The sequence below is a fragment of the Sphaeramia orbicularis genome, chromosome 1 (genome assembly GCF_902148855.1).
Source record: "Sphaeramia orbicularis chromosome 1, fSphaOr1.1, whole genome shotgun sequence".
Taxonomy (NCBI): domain Eukaryota; kingdom Metazoa; phylum Chordata; class Actinopteri; order Kurtiformes; family Apogonidae; genus Sphaeramia; species Sphaeramia orbicularis.
In genome coordinates this window covers 55,759,375-55,776,897 of record NC_043957.1, presented here as the reverse complement: position 1 = coordinate 55,776,897, position 17,523 = coordinate 55,759,375, and the positions used below count along the sequence as shown (strand labels likewise).

Below are 17,523 nucleotides of genomic sequence, written 5' to 3'. Positions count from 1 at the left end.
GTCAGCCTTGTAAATCCAAGCTGGACTGACCAAGGAAAATAACGTAACACTCACTTTGTGCGGTAATCTACACCTGGCTTTTACTGCCTCTGTCCATAATAATATACATTATATAGACTAAATGTTTAATAAAATTAACGTTTATTTGTAACATAGTATAGCAAACAGTTAAATGATCAAAAACAAATTAATTTTAGCAAAAAAATGTCTCAGTTTTGAATGTCTGGGGTCGTCAGAAATGTGTGATGTCATGAGCCAAAAAAAGGTTGGAAAACACTGTTTTAGACAGTAGAAGATGGAGAAGAAAGCTGTGCATTTTAAAATACTCCCACTCTGCCTGTGATTTCTGCCACTTCCAGCTTTACGGAGACTTCTGAATTTGGTCACAAATGGGCCTGGTCAAGGGGAGGTATACATGTGTAGTAAAGAATTTAAATTGTCCCCCAATACCCCATTATAGCTCATTTATTTGGCATATTTTGTGTAGTTTTTGGATCTGTTTTTGGTTTTGAAAAATTCCTGTTGACAAAAAAGTTACACTCTTATGAAAACGGGCATGTTTACTTGGTGAAAGCACATCTGGGAATTGTAATTTTCTCTCTTTTTATTTTTGAAATATTGTAAAAAATTTGGAAAAATTTAATATATGAAGTTCTTTTTTCCAGATTTTACTTTTTATTATGTGTATCCAACATAATGTGTTGGGATTTTTATACTACCTTTTCCAAAAAGTCATTTTTATTGCATGTAAAGTTTGGGGCGTGGAGATTTTAGGTATTTGAACCATTGCCATGACATTAGTGTTTTCTTTTGTTTTGGGGTTTTTAAATGGTTTTACTTGGAACTGGAAAATAAAAATTACAGAAAGTAAAGAGATTTATACCTACTTTAAGGTACCTTATACAATTTTTTTTATAAATGTCCTCACAAGAATACCTATATAATTTATTCTGCAATATCATTTCATGGCTTTTTCGGTACCGACAGAAAGTAGTGGTTTCATTCTCCTGCCATGCAGAGTGGCGGCTTCCTCACACTCCTACCAAATGAGGTAGAGAATTGGGTCGAGGCTTCTATGTCTGAATTTATCTGATGGACTGAGTGTTTGGGTTCCCTCCTGAAGATATGATCTGTGAGTTTTAAGTTTGAGCAGAATGCACAAAATGTAATCGTTTGTTAACAATGTATGATAAAAGAATAACATCAAGGTTCTCAATTTACTTATGTACAGTCACTGGTTCCTTATATTAGCTATGTTGTATATCATAAAGTTGTAATTGGAAACTTATCTGTTTTCTTCAAACTAAATAGTCTGTGCTTTTGAGACTATAGTCTGTTTGGATCCGTTACTCTGTGGCCAATTTGATCCATTACTTTCTTTTGCCTCAAATGAAATTTTAATTATGGCACATTTTTTCTACAACACATACGGGTGTTATAGAAACACATATTAGTTAACATATTCAATTGTATTTTATGTGAAGTTTTGTCAGGAACAGGGTATTTTGTTCTTTTTTTTTATTACCATTACCAGGCTGATTTTGCCACAAAAACATCATTTAAGTAAATCATCATTCTTGCCATATCAAAGTTGTTATAAATACATACAGCACCAAAATATGTTTCAAAAGTTACTTTAGGTGATTTAGTTAAAACAGTATACCCATTTGAACTGCATTTTTTTTGACCCGTTACTGCTCGGCCAGGCCCAAATGTGATGTAAAATGAGCCTCGGGCTTGATCATCATTGTATCTGTTGGTGTCTTCACACCAGGTGACGAGGTACTCCAGTGGAACGGGAAGTCATTGCCTGGAGCCACCAAGAAAGAAGTTTACAACATTATCCTGGAGTCCAAGGCTGAGCCGCAAGTTGAAATAGTTGTGTCAAGACCTATAGGGTAAGATAACATTCAAATGTAAAGATGATTTATAAAATTGTGAAATTGATTTCTTTTTTCTGACAGACTCTTTTACTATGTCTCCTTCCTTTATCTAAAAGCTCTATCCATCGAATTATATCCAAAAACTTCTTGAGAAAAGTGTATAGAGCATATCAGTAAGTAGTGTTGGTTTGATGGCTGGAGCTCCCTCACCCAGTGTCTTCCCTCATATCCTGGACAACCAAGAGGAACATGTTTTTCCCAGCTGTCCTTTTCTCCTCTGCTACCCACCATGATAAATCTGTACATACTAGGCCTGTAACTGTACACATACCGAACCGAACCGTTTTGGTACGCACCTGTTCAGTTCGGTACACAGCTGTACCGAAACGGCACAGTATGATGAGAAAAAAAAAAAGGAATGGAAGACGTTGTTCGATGTGGAACTTTAAATCCGCGCAAGTTCCACACGGACATATTGAAGGAGCGCACATTGACCTGAAATATGAAATAGCAGCTGATATAAGGTTAAAAAAAAACAACAAATATGATGTGAACCTGGAAGGAAGAGGCTGAAGACCCTCCACCATCAGTACAGTCCAGTTTGGGATCACATCAGGTCCCGGTGAAAGAGACAATGATAAAATGAATGATGTTTGCCGCCTTTGAACTACGGTAGTTCTGAAACCCTTACACTAGCACTAGCTCTCTCTCTCTCTCTCTCTCTCTCACACACACACACACACACACACACACACACACACACACACATTGTATAAGAGGAATAGAACCCTGAAGTTGGATGTTGAAAGTATGTCAAGTTTCACTTTCGTTTCACGCAGGCGTTAGTTACATTAGTTATGGACCGCACCCCCACGTCTATAACTGCCCCCCACCCCGCCCCCACCCCCCCTGTGTTTTTGACAAATCGCATCCTGCACACACACACACACACACACACAAGTACACAAAGTGGCCTAAACAGTTTGTTCTCTGTCCTAAAATTAATAATTTGGTTAATTTTGTTTGTCAGTGTATTTCTTCAGTTTGTTTAAACAGAATACCAGTTTGCCCTCTTCTTAATGTTGCACTTCATGTGGAATTTTTTTGTTGTTATTTTTATGCAGAATGTGAACTGACAGAACTGTGATTTGATTTTTGTTGTTTGTTCAAAACTCCCTTTCAGGGAAAAGTGTAATACTAATGTTCAAAATACATTCAGTAATATTTTATTTATTTTATTTTCTATTTGATTTATAGCAGCAGAATTATATTATTCCTGTTTTTCTATATTCTATTGTCTCCAAAAATTGGGTGAAAAGTGTTCCAAAATTCATAAATGCATTCAAGACATTTTGAGGGTCTTTCTTTCTACCCGTACCAAACCAAAAAAAAAACCAAACCGTGACTTTCAAAACCGAAAACATACCAAACCGAAAATTTTGTGTACTGTTACAGGCCTAGTACATACTGCTAAACAGATCAGAATAACTGTTTGCTTTCCTGAAACTGTGAAATTGTTGCCAGATATGAGTCTTGTGCTCATTCATTCATTCAGATGAATGCTAATGTCCCGTTCTTGTCTTCATGTTGAAACATGTTGATTTATGTACATTACAGGACAGTTGAATACGTTTAATGACATTCTTTTCTTTTTCACAGAGACACCCCAAGAATCCCAGAGTCATCTCACCCTCCATTAGAATCTAGTAGGTTTTTTTTTCAAAGGGGAAACTATTTGTTCTACAGAATCTATTCCATTACCAATGTTTGCTGTGTGTGAAAGCATAGGCCTTTCTTTTTAAATTAGAGGTATAATTATATTTTCCTGTACATACTAATGACATTTCTTTTTGATATTTGTCAATTAGCTGGTTCAAGTTCTTTTGAGTCACAGAAGATGGACCGTCCCTCTATATCAGTGATGTCCCCTACCAGCCCTGGAACCCTCCGAGAACTTCCTTTAGTGCTTCCTGGGCAACTGTCTGTGAGTATTTGGGGGGAGGATGATGGGAGAGTTGGAGTATATGTAGCTGTATGGATAAAGGAGTATGCCTGCAACAATTACATGTTGTGGATGGATGTTATGCAGAAAGATAGGGCTTCCATAGGTCCCTAATCCTTTGTCCTCCACTCCTCACATGGAGCAGCTGAAATGACATTCCAAAAGTAAAATGATCCACTGTGAATTAGGGCTGAACGATATGGACAAAATTTCATATCTCGATATCCATGCCAGATATCTCGATATCGATACGATACAATATGATTACGGGTTCGGTGAAAACCAAGCATTTTTCAGAAAAATACTAACATCATAATACAAAAGAATGTGGAAAGTGCAGTTTTATTTATAAGAACTCTCTGCCAGTCATCAACATTAACATAAAGTACAAATAAATTAAATTTGTTGTGACTTCCAGAGCTGTACATGCAGGGCGAGCACGGGGGAAATCTATATCGTTTATATCGTTGCTTTTTCGATATTAATATCTTGAATGTTCATATCTCGATATCGATACGATAACAATATATCTTTCAGCCCTACTCTGAATATATAAATGAACCAGGTTAAGGCAGAAAGAAACAGAGCAGTGGTCCTCTGAAGTCAGAAAAAAATGTGTGATTTTTTTGTCTGCCTTTAAGAAGCATCGTATAACTATCTCGTTATCTGGCGTCATTACTGCAGATAAAGGGCAGTATGAGGCACACTCCTACTAAGGAACCACAAAGTAGAGTTGAAGGACTTAAGTCATGTGACCTAAGTCAGATTCAAGTCACAACTAACACAGATAGAAGATTTGACTTGACTGGGTGTTCACCTGAGTCCTGATGTAGATTTCCTAGCAGATTGTCATGTCTCATCAGATGTGTTAATCATGTTAATGTTCATGTCTCGTCTTAGGTTTTTCAGTGTCTTGTCCTTGTTTTATTATTCACTGTGGGAGTGTGCGAGACTTTTGTGACCAATTTTTCATCAAATCTGTCAAACCTCAGTCATATCCTCAGTATCATGAATCTGTCAGTCTTTCTGGGATTACTCACCTGAATCTCTTGCATGATGGTGAACAACTTCTTAGTGCCGTCCACCATAAACAAACCATTTGTTTACAAACTGAGCTGGGAGGTAACTTGGGGATCTTCAGAATTTTGTCACGACGTGCATTGTGGGAAAGGGAGGTTCGCGCAGCCACCTGACAGCAGCAGCGCAACCATATGATATTACATGAATGAAACAAACACGACGCGGAAACAGCTGAAATGCAGAAACGGCTGGAGGAATGTGCATAGAGGGAAGGGAGCTCCTGCCGTTTCCGCATTGTGTCTTTTCCAGCTGCTACTGTTTTCGCTTCCCACAGTGCATGTCGCGACAAAATTCCGAAGATCATGCCATGGATGGAGGTTAAATTATCCAACTCATTTCTGCAGGTCAAACTGTGGTATGACAAAGTGGGCCATCAGTTGATCGTCAACGTCCTTCAAGCCATAGACCTACCACCTCGACCAGACGGACGACCTCGGAACCCCTATGTCAAGATGTACTTCCTTCCTGATAGAAGGTAAGCACTGAATATTCAGTCTGTGAGTTTACCATTGTCCTTTCATGTCGTTTAAGACCTACTATCGTCATTCAGATCCTGGTCAGAATCATGCTCTCTGTTAATATCTGAGCTCTAATGTTCATGTGTTTCTTCAGTGATAAAAGTAAACGGCGGACAAAGACAGTAAAGAAGAGTGCTGAGCCCAAGTGGAACCAGACATTTATATATTCCCACGTTCACCGACGGGACTTCCGAGAGCGAATGCTAGAGATCACAGTGTGGGACCAACCCAGAGTTCAGGAGGAGGAGAGTGAATTCCTGGGCGAGGTGAGAAGCATTGTATTCATTTACTCCTTTGATACTGGCAGACATGGATAAAGCCCCTGAATTACCTTTGTCTCTTCTTATTACTAGGACCTGGGTGTAGGTTCTTCTAGTAAGTCATCATTTTAGACAGTGTGTGACATATCTGTGGGGAGTCTGGGGATCTCCAGTGTTCTGTTGTTTTATATTGACTCATGACACAAAAAGCTAGATTTCATGGACGCAAGCCAAGGCAGCTGGGCTATACAGTACATGCTTTTCCACTAGGGATGTAATGATTACCAGTATAATGATAAACCGCGGTAAAATTGCCAATGGTTAATATTACCGTTTAAATTCTAATTATCATGATAACTGTGTTTGATTACTGCACTTTTCCAGTGAAAACGCCTATGTAAAGATCTGCTTTTATGTCAAATATTTGAATTTAGTTTTAATTTATTGCAATTTTAATTTTATATACCTAATATTTGGAACCAATATTCACTTTTAAAGTCTCTGAAAAGGTTTGTTAAGCATCTTTGTGTTACTTATGCAATAAATTATATACATTTTTCATATCGGATTTTATATGTTTTTTTGTGTTTTCTGGCCTTTTATGTAGTAGATTAAAGTGAAGAAAATAATAAACAGATGATATAAATGAAGCTGTGCTGAAAAAAAAAGATCCCAAACATGGGTATAGTAAACATTTGTTTATATAGTATATAAAGGCAAAATCCAAAGGACTGAAAAACGGCCAAAATAGGCTCAGACCACTAAGGATTAATGTTTGAATATTTCTGCCACAGAAAGTGCATTGTGCCTATTATTTTATTTGTTTTTGTGTTTTTTTGTTTTTTTTTTTCAAAATACAACTTGGTTAAATTATTTCAGTGTGTGTATAAGTACTTTTTGAACATTTTGAGCAAAATTTCAACAATACTGCGATAATAATGATAACCGTGATAATTTTGGTCACAATAACCGTGATATGAAATTTTCATATCGTTGCATCCCTATTTTCCACAAATATTACCAAGGCTAATACTGTTAACAACTACACAATATGGCCTAGAACAGAATTCATACAGCACATTCACCTAATGTATCAAACTAGCGTGTTGACCCGTGGGAATCCAGGGGTTCTAGAAGTAGAGCTGATAAATGCAGAGCTGAGCTAAACTTACTGGTGAAACACACAGATTAGGAAGAAATAGAATGAGCCTCATTTTGTTTTGTATTGAAACAAAAGTAACAGGAAAGAATGTATTCATAGTTATCTTACATATATCTTTGAAAGGGCTTTACATCATTACTGTATGACTTCATCCCAGTCACATTACTTTGTGATTTGACAGAGCTTACTACAGGGTGAGTCAGAAAAAACGCTCTTTTCATTTAAAGAAATTGTACCACTGAAATGGAAATGCTTATTTTTCTTTTGATTATACAGTCATATTGATGTGGTTATTGAGCATGTCTGGCGATTGAATCATTGATTTATGGCATAGCATAACAGAGGGAATGTCCATTGTTTATTGTGCACCGAAATATCTGCCAACACAGTTTATGCCACCGTGAATGAAATTGAAATTGTCAACCATTACAGCATGTTTACTCGCCATCAAAATGTTTTGTCTCAACGAAGTCGTCCGGCACGACCTTCAGCCTGGCTACCATTCAGATTGATGCAAATCTTTGCTCGTTGCCGCATCTCTAACACAGCTCTTCTCGCCATTTGTGTTCGTCGTAGGGCTTGGATTTCAGCCGTGATGCGATTTCGGAGTTCCTGAAGAGTTTGTGGAACAGTCTGATACACACGGTTTTCAAGATACCCCCACAAGAAAAAGGGAAGCGGTCTTGAAACTGCCGGATGGTTTCTTGGACGCTACCAGTTTCGCAGAATTTTGTCACCATGAAAGCTCTCTGCACATCCGTAAACTGTGGTCTTGCCATGATGAAAACTCCCTGGGCACTGTCATGTAGGCCTGTGTCCTGAGTGTGAAAGCAAAGCCCCGACTCCTGTAACTGTTGTCAATTTCAAGTTTGTTCACTGTGGCATACATTGTGTTGGCAGGTATTTCAGTGCCCAATAAACAATGGACCTTCTCTCTCTTATGCAATGCAATAAATCTATGACTGCATCACCAGACATGCTCAATAACCACATCAATATGACTGTATGGTCAAAAGGAAAATCAATGTTTCCGTTTTAGCAGTACAATTTCTTTAAATGGAAAGAGCGTTTTTTTCTGACTCACCCTGTAGTGTAACACACAGATTAATTCATTCTGCAAAAGCTCAACCAAGGCAGATTCTTGTCTTGTTCCTCATTTGGGCACCCATTCTTGTTTTTTCTTCCTAGCATCCTCTTACAACAGCCACCTCTTCCTTTTCTCTGCCAGCTCTGCCGTGGTAAACGCCTGTAAAATGAAGCTGTGACTGGCTTGTGTACAGCTAGCCGGCGGTACCTGGCTGAGGCGTTTGTGTCGTAGTGCCATAAACCATGCCATTTCTTATGAGAGACAAGATCTAGGCCACTGGGATGGTGGCAGAGAAGTTGCAAGTGGCAAATTTGGCCCTAGAGACCCTAGTGGGAAGGCAGAGCGCTTCCATTCTCCCCCTAACAAGCCATTTGACCATCAAAGTTATTTTGAAGCTTTTAATTACACTGTAAAAAAAAAAATAAAAAAAAAACAGTAAAAAAAAAAGATATTATTCCGGCAGCAGGGGTGCCGAAAAAATACAGTAAATTAACGGAAAATAACCATCTGATAAAAATACAGTAATTTTTCATAATTATAATACAGTTTTTTGCCCTAACTTTACATGAAATTTTGCTTTTTTTTTTACTTTTCAGTGTTTAATAAATAATATTTACATGTGTTAAAGCAATCAAATTACCTATAAATATATATATAAATAATTTTCAATGAGACTAAATTGTACAATCCACTGATAAAAACTGTATTTGGACAGTTTATCAGTGCTTATACATGTTATACAGGGTGAGTCAGAAAAAACGCTCTTTCCATTTAAAGAAATTGTACTGCTAAAACGGAAACACTGATTTTCCTTTTGACCATACAGTCATATTGATGTGGTTATTGAGCATGTCTGGTGATGTAGTCATAGATTTATTGCATTGCATAAGAGAGAGAAGGTCCATTGTTTATTGGGCACTGAAATACCTGCCAACACAATGTATGCCACAGTGAACAAACTTGAAATTGACAACAATTACAGGAGTCGGGGCTTTGCTTTCACACTCAGGACACAGGCCTACATGACAGTGCCCAGGGAGTTTTCATCATGGCAAGACCACAGCGATTGCAGGTATTATTTCCTCATCGAGTTGTCTGTTTGGGTCAGGAGAGAGAGTGGCCACCTAGATCCCCGGACTTGACCCCCCTTGATTTTTTCTTGTGGGGGTATCTTAAAAACCGTGTGTATCAGACTGTTCCACAAACTCTTCAGGAACTCTGAAATCACATCACAGCTGAAATCCAAGCCCTACGACGAACACAAATGGCGAGAAGAGCTGTGTTAGAGATGCGACAACGAGCAAAGATTTGCATCAATCTGAATGGTAGCCAGGCTGAAGGTCGTGCCGGACGACTTCGTTGAGACAAAACATTTTGATGGCGAGTAAACATGCTGTAATGGTTGACAATTTCAATTTCATTCACGGTGGCATAAACTGTTGGCAGATATTTCGGTGCACAATAAACAATGGACATTCCCTCTGTTATGCTATGCCATAAATCAATGATTCAATTGCCAGACATGCTCAATAACCACATCAATATGACTGTATAATCAAAAGAAAAATAAGCATTTCCATTTCAGTGGTACAATTTCCTTAAATGAAAAGAGCGTTTTTTCTGACTCACCCTGTACATTCACAAAAATACATTTATTCAACATTTTTGTTGTGAAACCTCCCGTAATTACACAAGATATTTGTCAATTAACAAACAAGTCTTGTTAAACCTACAGAAAAAATACTTCTTTAACGGTTAATTGTCAGTAATTTTATCTTGTTTTATTATTTTTTTTACAGTATTAAACTTTAAATTAATAGTTTAATCTCATAAATAGAAAAGAAATATTTGTGAAATTATGATCCATTTGCAAATGTATTTTAACAGTATTTTTCTGTGAAAAAAGAAAAAAATTCTTTGGAAAAATGGAAATTTTATGGATATTCACAGTTACAGCTTTTTTGTGTTATTTTACATTTGACATGTAAAATCACAGTGTATTTTTGTCATTTCATTGATATTTTCCTGTATCTTAAAAATACAGGAAAAATCTGTAAAATAAACAGTGAAAATTCTGTTAAATTACAGATTTTTTTTTAACAGTGTAAGATAAAAATCGTACATAGTTCCGCTTTAAAAGCTGGGTTTAGGTGTTTCATTAAGTCCAATTGCCACATGGCTATAAAATCAGGCAGCCGGCAATTCAGTCCTTAAGAGCTCACTGAATTTGAGCATGCAACTATAATAAGATGACCTTTAATTCGGTTTGTGAAAAGTCTTGCCTCCTAGATGTTCCATGATTAACTTGCAAAGTGGAAGCATTTAGGAACTACAACACAGTGATCTTCCAAAAATCTAAAATCTATAAAGACATGGCTAGATGACTGTAGAGAGGGAGAATTCAATTCAAGCCTAGGCAGAACTCTAACCTTAACCTCATCAAACACCTTTGGGATGTGCTATAACGGAGTTTGACAGTCAGGTTCTTTTGTCAAACATTTGTGCTTGAATAGAGGGTATGCACATACGTCACTTCCCCCCCTCGGGCCACGCCCCTCTAAGTCAGACTGAGTGTCTTAAACCAACCTGCTCAACATGACGGAGTATAGCAGTAAACACAGCCAGAGCGGGAAAATGTGAAATCTGAAATTAAATGAAGGACAGCTGGACTGGACATGGATCCATACGAGCTACCAAAGAACAAGTGGTCCATGAACACTGACATGTGGACACAAATGGAGGATCCAGACCTGATCCAGGGGGGAGGGGATCAGCGCTATTTGGACCTGAAACAAATATACATGGTTTCATCATCACTGACAACCAGGGTCCAAAACTAGGGCCCAGAACCAGCTGATCCAAAGGTCATTTCCAGTAGAGCGTGGACTGACCCCAGTGAATATATGCATGATCTACTGGGACTGAGGAGATTTACTGAGTCTAGTTCAGATCCAGTACTTTATCCAACACAGATACTACTGCTGTGGACCAGCAGGGTACGACTTTATTCTGGTAAATTATGATATTTTTCCACCTGTTTTTAAATTACAACATTATTCTTGTAATATTATGGCTTTATTGACGGAATATGACGACTTTAATCTCATAAACGAATGACATTTTTGTTAAATTATGAGTTTTTTTATAACTACGACTTTATTCTCATAACATTGTGATTCTTTTTGTATTCGACTTTATCATAAAATTACAGGTTTTATATCGATATTTTATGACTTTATTCTCGTAGTGACAAGTGTTTTTATTTTCTTCTGTGGTCCTAATACTCTGTCGTAGCTTTATTCTCCAGTTCCCCCGTATTTGAAAAACTGGGTTAGCCTCAGTTTCAATTAGTTTACTAATCATGTAGGAGCACAAGGTTCAGAATCCCAAAATGAAGACGAAAACCGTGAAAGATCTGATCATGAAACCAAGAGCTTTACTAAGAAGTAACGTTAACCAAAACAATACGTCATTTAAGGTCTGATTTGACCCAAAAATTCAGCATAAATGAATGTTAGCTGACACCAAACAGGATCCACAGATCTAGGTTTGGTTTCCTGGATTTGTGGATCCATCTCCTTCTCTTTTCTTGGTCTTTCAGTGTCTGTAAATCGATAGCTTCGACTGCTTTTCAAACCTGTTCATACAATCGGTCGCACAACAGCTCTTCCCCATTTTTTATTAAATATTGTTCTTCAGTTTAGACAGTATTGAAGCCAACGCTGCCACTCATCTCCCTCTTTCTGACACTCAGTGGGCGGAACTGCAGTGACTTCCGCTAGTGGTGACGTCACATAAATACCCTCTATAGGCAAAAATTCTCATAAGCACATGACAAAATATTATAGAAAAGCTTCCCAGTGGAGAAGAGGCTGTTGTAGTTGCAAATGCGACAGTGATTTTTTTTTTGTATCACACATATGGTTTGGCGGCAAGAAAACACCACAGCAAAACCTTACCAGTGGAAATGCTGGTAGTTGGGATAGGCTCCAGCACCCCCCCTCCAAGGCCCTAGTGAAGCAGATTCAGAAGATGAAGAATTATTTCTTGGTTGTATAGGGTGGATATGTTAATATATGATAAATATTAGTATTTGTGAATAAATAGCTTGCATTTGAAACGGATAATGGATTTGATGGAGTTAATGGATATTCACTACAGTATGTACTGCACTCTCATCCTCTGTGTCCCGTCAGATCTTGATCGAGCTGGAGACGGCCCTGCTGGACGACATTCCTCACTGGTATAAACTCCAGACGCATGATGTGTCGTCTATACCTCTGCCGCAGCCCTCCCCCTACCTCCCCCGCAGACACGTCCACGGAGACACCCCCAGCAAGAAACTACAGAGTATGTGTGCACTCGTACATACATGTGTGTTTTTTGTATGACTAAACCCCCGCTTTACATATGAGTAGTGCGTTTGAGTGTGGTCAAATACTCTGTTTATATGAACTTTTCTATTTTTGTCTCAGAATGGAACCTCTCAACCTTTCCCTTTCTCATGTGTGTGTGTTTGTGTGTATGTGTGTGTGTGTATGTGTGTATGCAGGGTCTCATCGCATCATTGATACAGAGTTTGATGATGGTTTGATAGTAGGGGATAAAGGTGGGTGGGGGGCATGGTTACTGAGTACTTGTCATTGTAGTAGCTTGTAGGCGTCCAGCACTGGGTGAGCTTCTTCTTGCGCCCACCTTCAGTCTGCTTCTCCACCTCCTTTTGGCTGCAGTGTGTTTTAGAACAAATTGTATCCAAATTAAAATAATTAATCTTTGCTGTATCAGCAAAGGCAACACTCCAAAGACTTTTGCAATTCATCATATTGCTACTGGACTCCAGACTGTGAATTGCTGTGCTATGCTGTGCAGTCTACTGGGGCTCACAGACTGCAGTGAACAGTTTCTCCTCTTCTGCTGGGCCTTAGAAACACTGAGTGAGCACTGAGTGCATGTTAGTCTGTAGAGCTAATGTAGTTCACTGCCATTGCACCAAGTCTCCTGCCATCCTGCATGTTTTTAATCTTCCCTGGGAGTGGCTACTTCCCTAAAAGGACAATGTACATATAAAGTAGAAGCTGATTTTATGTTAATTTAAAGAATCATTACAACTGCTTTGTTGTTTGATTGTTTCTGCTATGGTTTAAGTTAATGTTGCTCAAATGTGGGCATGGTTTAAATAATTTTCATCAGCGCATGCCACATTGGGGAATTCTATCAAAAAATACACCACTACATGAATGAGCCTATTAATTTTTCGGTTTAACTATGTGCGTATCCGACTAAAAAGAGATATTGGAACTAGGAGGAGCTAGGAGGATATTCACCTTAAGGCTAATTAGGTGTTGGTTGCATGGTCATTAACTATTTTCTGATTCACAGCAGAAACAAATAGTATCACCCTGAAAGTTATGAAAACTTTTACAACTAGGCCACAGGAGTCAAACATGCGGCCAGGGGCCAAAACCGGCCCACCAAAGTGTCCGATCTGGCCTGAGGGATCAATTTATGAAATGCAAAAAGTACACTGAAGATATTAACAATCAATGGTGTTACAATCATTTTAGGTCAATTCAATCTAAAATGGGTCAGAACAGGAAAACACTATCATAATAACCTATAAATAAAGAAAACCACAAATTTGTGTCTTTGCTTTAGTGTAAAAAAGGTAGAATTATACAAAAATATTTTCATTTACAGACTAGCCTTTCACAAAAAAATTTCAACAACCTGAAATGTCTTAAGAGAAGTATGTAGACTTTTACCAATATTCTGCCTGTTACTACATGTTTTATTTACTTATAGATGCACTGTGATCTGTAAGTTATGATGCACTTGTATAAATGATGAACTAAAGTGTAACATTGCTAAAATTGCACTTATTTTTCTTAAGAATTTTCAGGTTGTTCATATTTGTTCATGTTATGTTAAAGTAGAGTTTGTAGATGTAAACATTTTCATTATAGAATTTGACTTTTTTCACTCAGAAACAGAGAAAACTTTGGTGTCTACATTATTTATCAGTTCTTATCCTATTATTTATATTATTTTACTGGTCCGGCCCACTTTATAACCTATTAGTCTGTTTGTGGCCCCTGAACTAAAATGAGTTTGACACCCCTGAACTAGGCTATCAATGCAGGTTTTTAGTAAACAGGCTTTGTGCCGATCTGTGCCCGGTAACTTAATAAGTTACACAAATATGTTAATTTGAAAAAAGTAGGAGTTTTAAAGGTACATTGTGTGAGATGTAGAAAAGGAATATAAAAATATCTGACCACATGTAAATCTACCACTATTTAATTTTCTCACAGTGAGTCAATTATATGATCGGAGTTAGCAGGACACCTCTTCTTTGCACCGCCATGTTTCATACACATATAGATGATGGTATCTTTGTTGTCACCCATTATGTATGTAGAGTTTTTATTTCATTATCTAGGGGGGCTTCTGTACTTTTGTAGCCACTCTAGGAGAGGATGGAAGTGTCTAGTTCATTGCAATCTGCAACTTCAACACTAGATTTCTCTACATCTTACACACTGAATCTTAATATTTATTCCTTTAGTGTGATGAATGTTTTTATGAACTGTTCCCTGGCCCCTCTTCTTTTACAAAAGTGACTCCTGAGCAAAGCATGTTGAGTATCCATAGCCTATTTCATAATATAGGTTTATGCCATGCACCTCGGTTCAGTGCTAGTATTTTCTCTATAAAAGCTCTAAATTATGCAATTTACTAATTATGCATTTCAGTGCTTTTGTATTTCTCATTAGGTCTTTGCATTTCACTGCACTAGTGACTCTTATTTCTGATAATCGATGCAGTGATAAAAGATCTCAATCAGTCTTTTATCTGATAATGCCATTGCAGAAACAGTCAGCTGCTCAGGCTAGCTTACCTGTAGCGAGTTGGTCATTGTCCTGTAAAACATCATGATATGATGTTCTACAGTTTGTAAGAGACCATATTAAGACAGCAGATATTTTTCTCTGATGTTATCAAATGTATAAAGTCGTACTGATGTGTTCATGTCATATAAAAGCGGGCAGTCATGTCACTGCTTACCATCTAATTATAAATACCTGACAAAGCATAGTGAAAAATATCAAAGGAATATTTGACCATATTATAAAACAATATTTAAAAAAATAAAACAATATTTTTGAGAATCCATCTGTTATGAATGTAAGCATTCAGCTATATCCTAGATCCTATTGTTTGACAGAGTTATGTGATACAATTTGAGGAAAGGTGTAAATGAATTTTGAACTAAAAACACGTCTGTCTGAGCCTGGAGTAAAACAGACTGGATGTAATAAAGACTGCAATGTAAACTTGTAACTGTCTTGCTGTGTTAATACTGGATTTCTCTTAATTATGTGAAAGACAATAGCAAGATGGACATTTCACAATTGAAGGACATTTTTCCTGTCATGTCAACAGTAACAGCTAGGAAGTGGTTGAATGCTAACATTAGTTGTGGTCTAACAGTAGTTAACTCAGTGTTTTTCAACCTTGGGATCGGGACCCTACGTGGGGTCGCCTGGAATTCAAATGGGGTCGCCTGAAACTTCTAGTAATTAATAAAAAGTTTAAAAAAAGAACTTACTGATAAAAAAAAAATATGGTGAGTTGAGAGAGACAATAACAATACATAACAAGAAAAGCACTTGGAGACCTCCGCCAAGACAGATCTGCCCCCCTGCCACCCCCGATCACCAAAATTTTATTATTTCTTCTGTTACGTCCTGGCTAGGGGACCCAAGGACACAACATGAAAAGAATGGACACCTTTCTTCACTCCCAAGCCACAGAGAGAAACCCCAGACGTGGGTTGTGAATGTTAACAGAAAAGTGATTTATTTACAAAGTGCATAATACAGATAATGAAAACTGAACAAAAAGGCAGCTGGAACTTCAGGGTGGGCTCTGGCCAAAACAACAAACAAAACTTTACTAAACCAAGAAATGAAGCTGACCTGCAAAGAAAGAAACCAAAATACAGAGACTAACCTCCCTTGCAAAAACAGGAGAAAATGAGACAAAAGAAAAGGGCAGCCCACCCCTACTGTTGAAACCACGAACAATGGCAGAATGACAGCGGGGTTGGGAGTGGAGGAATGGCGACCCTGGTCCGGCCCAGCTCCGTGTTCTTTATAGGTCCGCCCCTGGCTGGCTGGTCCAATCCGTGCGTGTTCTCTGGCTCTGCACCTGCTTCAAGTTAGCCACTCATGCATAGAAAAAAAGACACACCCACAGATTGACATACAGACCCACCTATGGGTCGTAACACTTCCTTGAGCCAGTATCAACATTTCCTGAAATTTTCGTGAAAATGCGTCCATAACTTTTTGAGTTATCTTGCTAACAAACAAATAAACACGCAAACAAACAAACACACACGCAAACACACAAAGCAAAGTGATCACAATTTCTCCTGGCAAAGGTAAAAAGAAATAACAAACTCTGAAACTGGAGCACTGTGGTTCTGTTTATCTGTCAAATGTTCACTGTGGTCAGTTTCAGATGCTGCAGCTCTTTCATAATTCATAGTTTGAGTTCTTGTTTGATCAGTATTAATTGTCCTCCTTGTAAATCACAGCTGGACTGACTGTACATATCCTGACCAAGGAAAATAAAATCCTCCCTTTGTGCGGTAATCTACACCTGGCTTTTCTGCCTCCGTCCATAATAATATACATTATATAGACTAAATGTTATCAAAAATTTATGTTTATTTACAACATAGTATAGCAAACTATTACTTGATCAAGAACAAATTAGTTTTAGCAAAAAAAAAAAAGGCTCCGTTTTGAATATCTGGGGTTGCCAGAAATTTGTGATGTTAAAATGGGGTCGCGAGCCAAAAAAGGTTGGGAACCACTGAGTTAACTGGTTAACAGTATGTTATTTTACTCTGAAAAAGTGCCCAGTATCTTAATCATCATCATCATCATCTGCTGATCAGCTGATGTGTTTACATTTTGTCAAATTGTCTGTTTATACGACTTGAATACATTAGTCTAATAGTATTGAATGATATCAGAGGAAAATGGCCACTGTGCAAATATGGACCACAGCATCTGTAGTAGTAGTAGTTAGCAGCACAATGCTTATAATGTGCACACCTATGAGAACACACAACTAATGCCTGTATGTGTGTGTGTTTCTTTGTGTATTCATGCTTGTGTGTGCTGTATCCATATAAATCCGTGTGCGTGTATGGGATTTTTTGCTTTTTTGGCTCTGTTGTGTGTGTCTGTATGGGATCTTTGTGTATGAGAAGGTGCAGAACGTAACTCGAGGGAGAGAGAGCGGGGCAGCACGTTAGCGGTGCCCGAGCAGCAGCGGCCCGTACAGCATCGCTCGCGGTCAGTGTCGCCTCATAGGGAGGACTCCTGCAGGGCGCGGTCACGACCAGCGTACGTCCCCATGCAAAGGTCAGCATCGACTGCCACATATGCACGCTGAAGGAAATTCATGTGGTAGCTGTGGTCAGTGTTGCCAACTCCTTAGTACGGAAGTATGTAT

The 17,523-nt window shown here is 38.1% G+C and overlaps 1 protein-coding gene across 6 annotated transcripts in view; it reads left to right on the top strand.

Moving 5' to 3' along the window:
• rims1b (regulating synaptic membrane exocytosis 1b) overlaps positions 1 to 17,523 on the top strand; it is a 231,152-nt gene that overhangs the window by 125,434 nt on the left and 88,195 nt on the right. For 4 of the 6 annotated variants that reach the window (XM_030142619.1, XM_030142636.1, XM_030142627.1 and 1 more), the window contains 9 exons: positions 1,775 to 1,898; positions 2,000 to 2,056; positions 3,543 to 3,589; positions 3,752 to 3,867; positions 5,310 to 5,440; positions 5,578 to 5,749; positions 12,189 to 12,342; positions 12,545 to 12,601; positions 17,279 to 17,432. In XM_030142619.1, the coding sequence (XP_029998479.1) occupies positions 1,775 to 1,898; positions 2,000 to 2,056; positions 3,543 to 3,589; positions 3,752 to 3,867; positions 5,310 to 5,440; positions 5,578 to 5,749; positions 12,189 to 12,342; positions 12,545 to 12,601; positions 17,279 to 17,432 (1,012 nt within the window). The remainder of the gene's footprint in view (positions 1 to 1,774; positions 1,899 to 1,999; positions 2,057 to 3,542; positions 3,590 to 3,751; positions 3,868 to 5,309; positions 5,441 to 5,577; positions 5,750 to 12,188; positions 12,343 to 12,544; positions 12,602 to 17,278; positions 17,433 to 17,523) is intronic. The other 2 variants (XM_030142647.1, XM_030142654.1) reach the window with 2 other exon arrangements.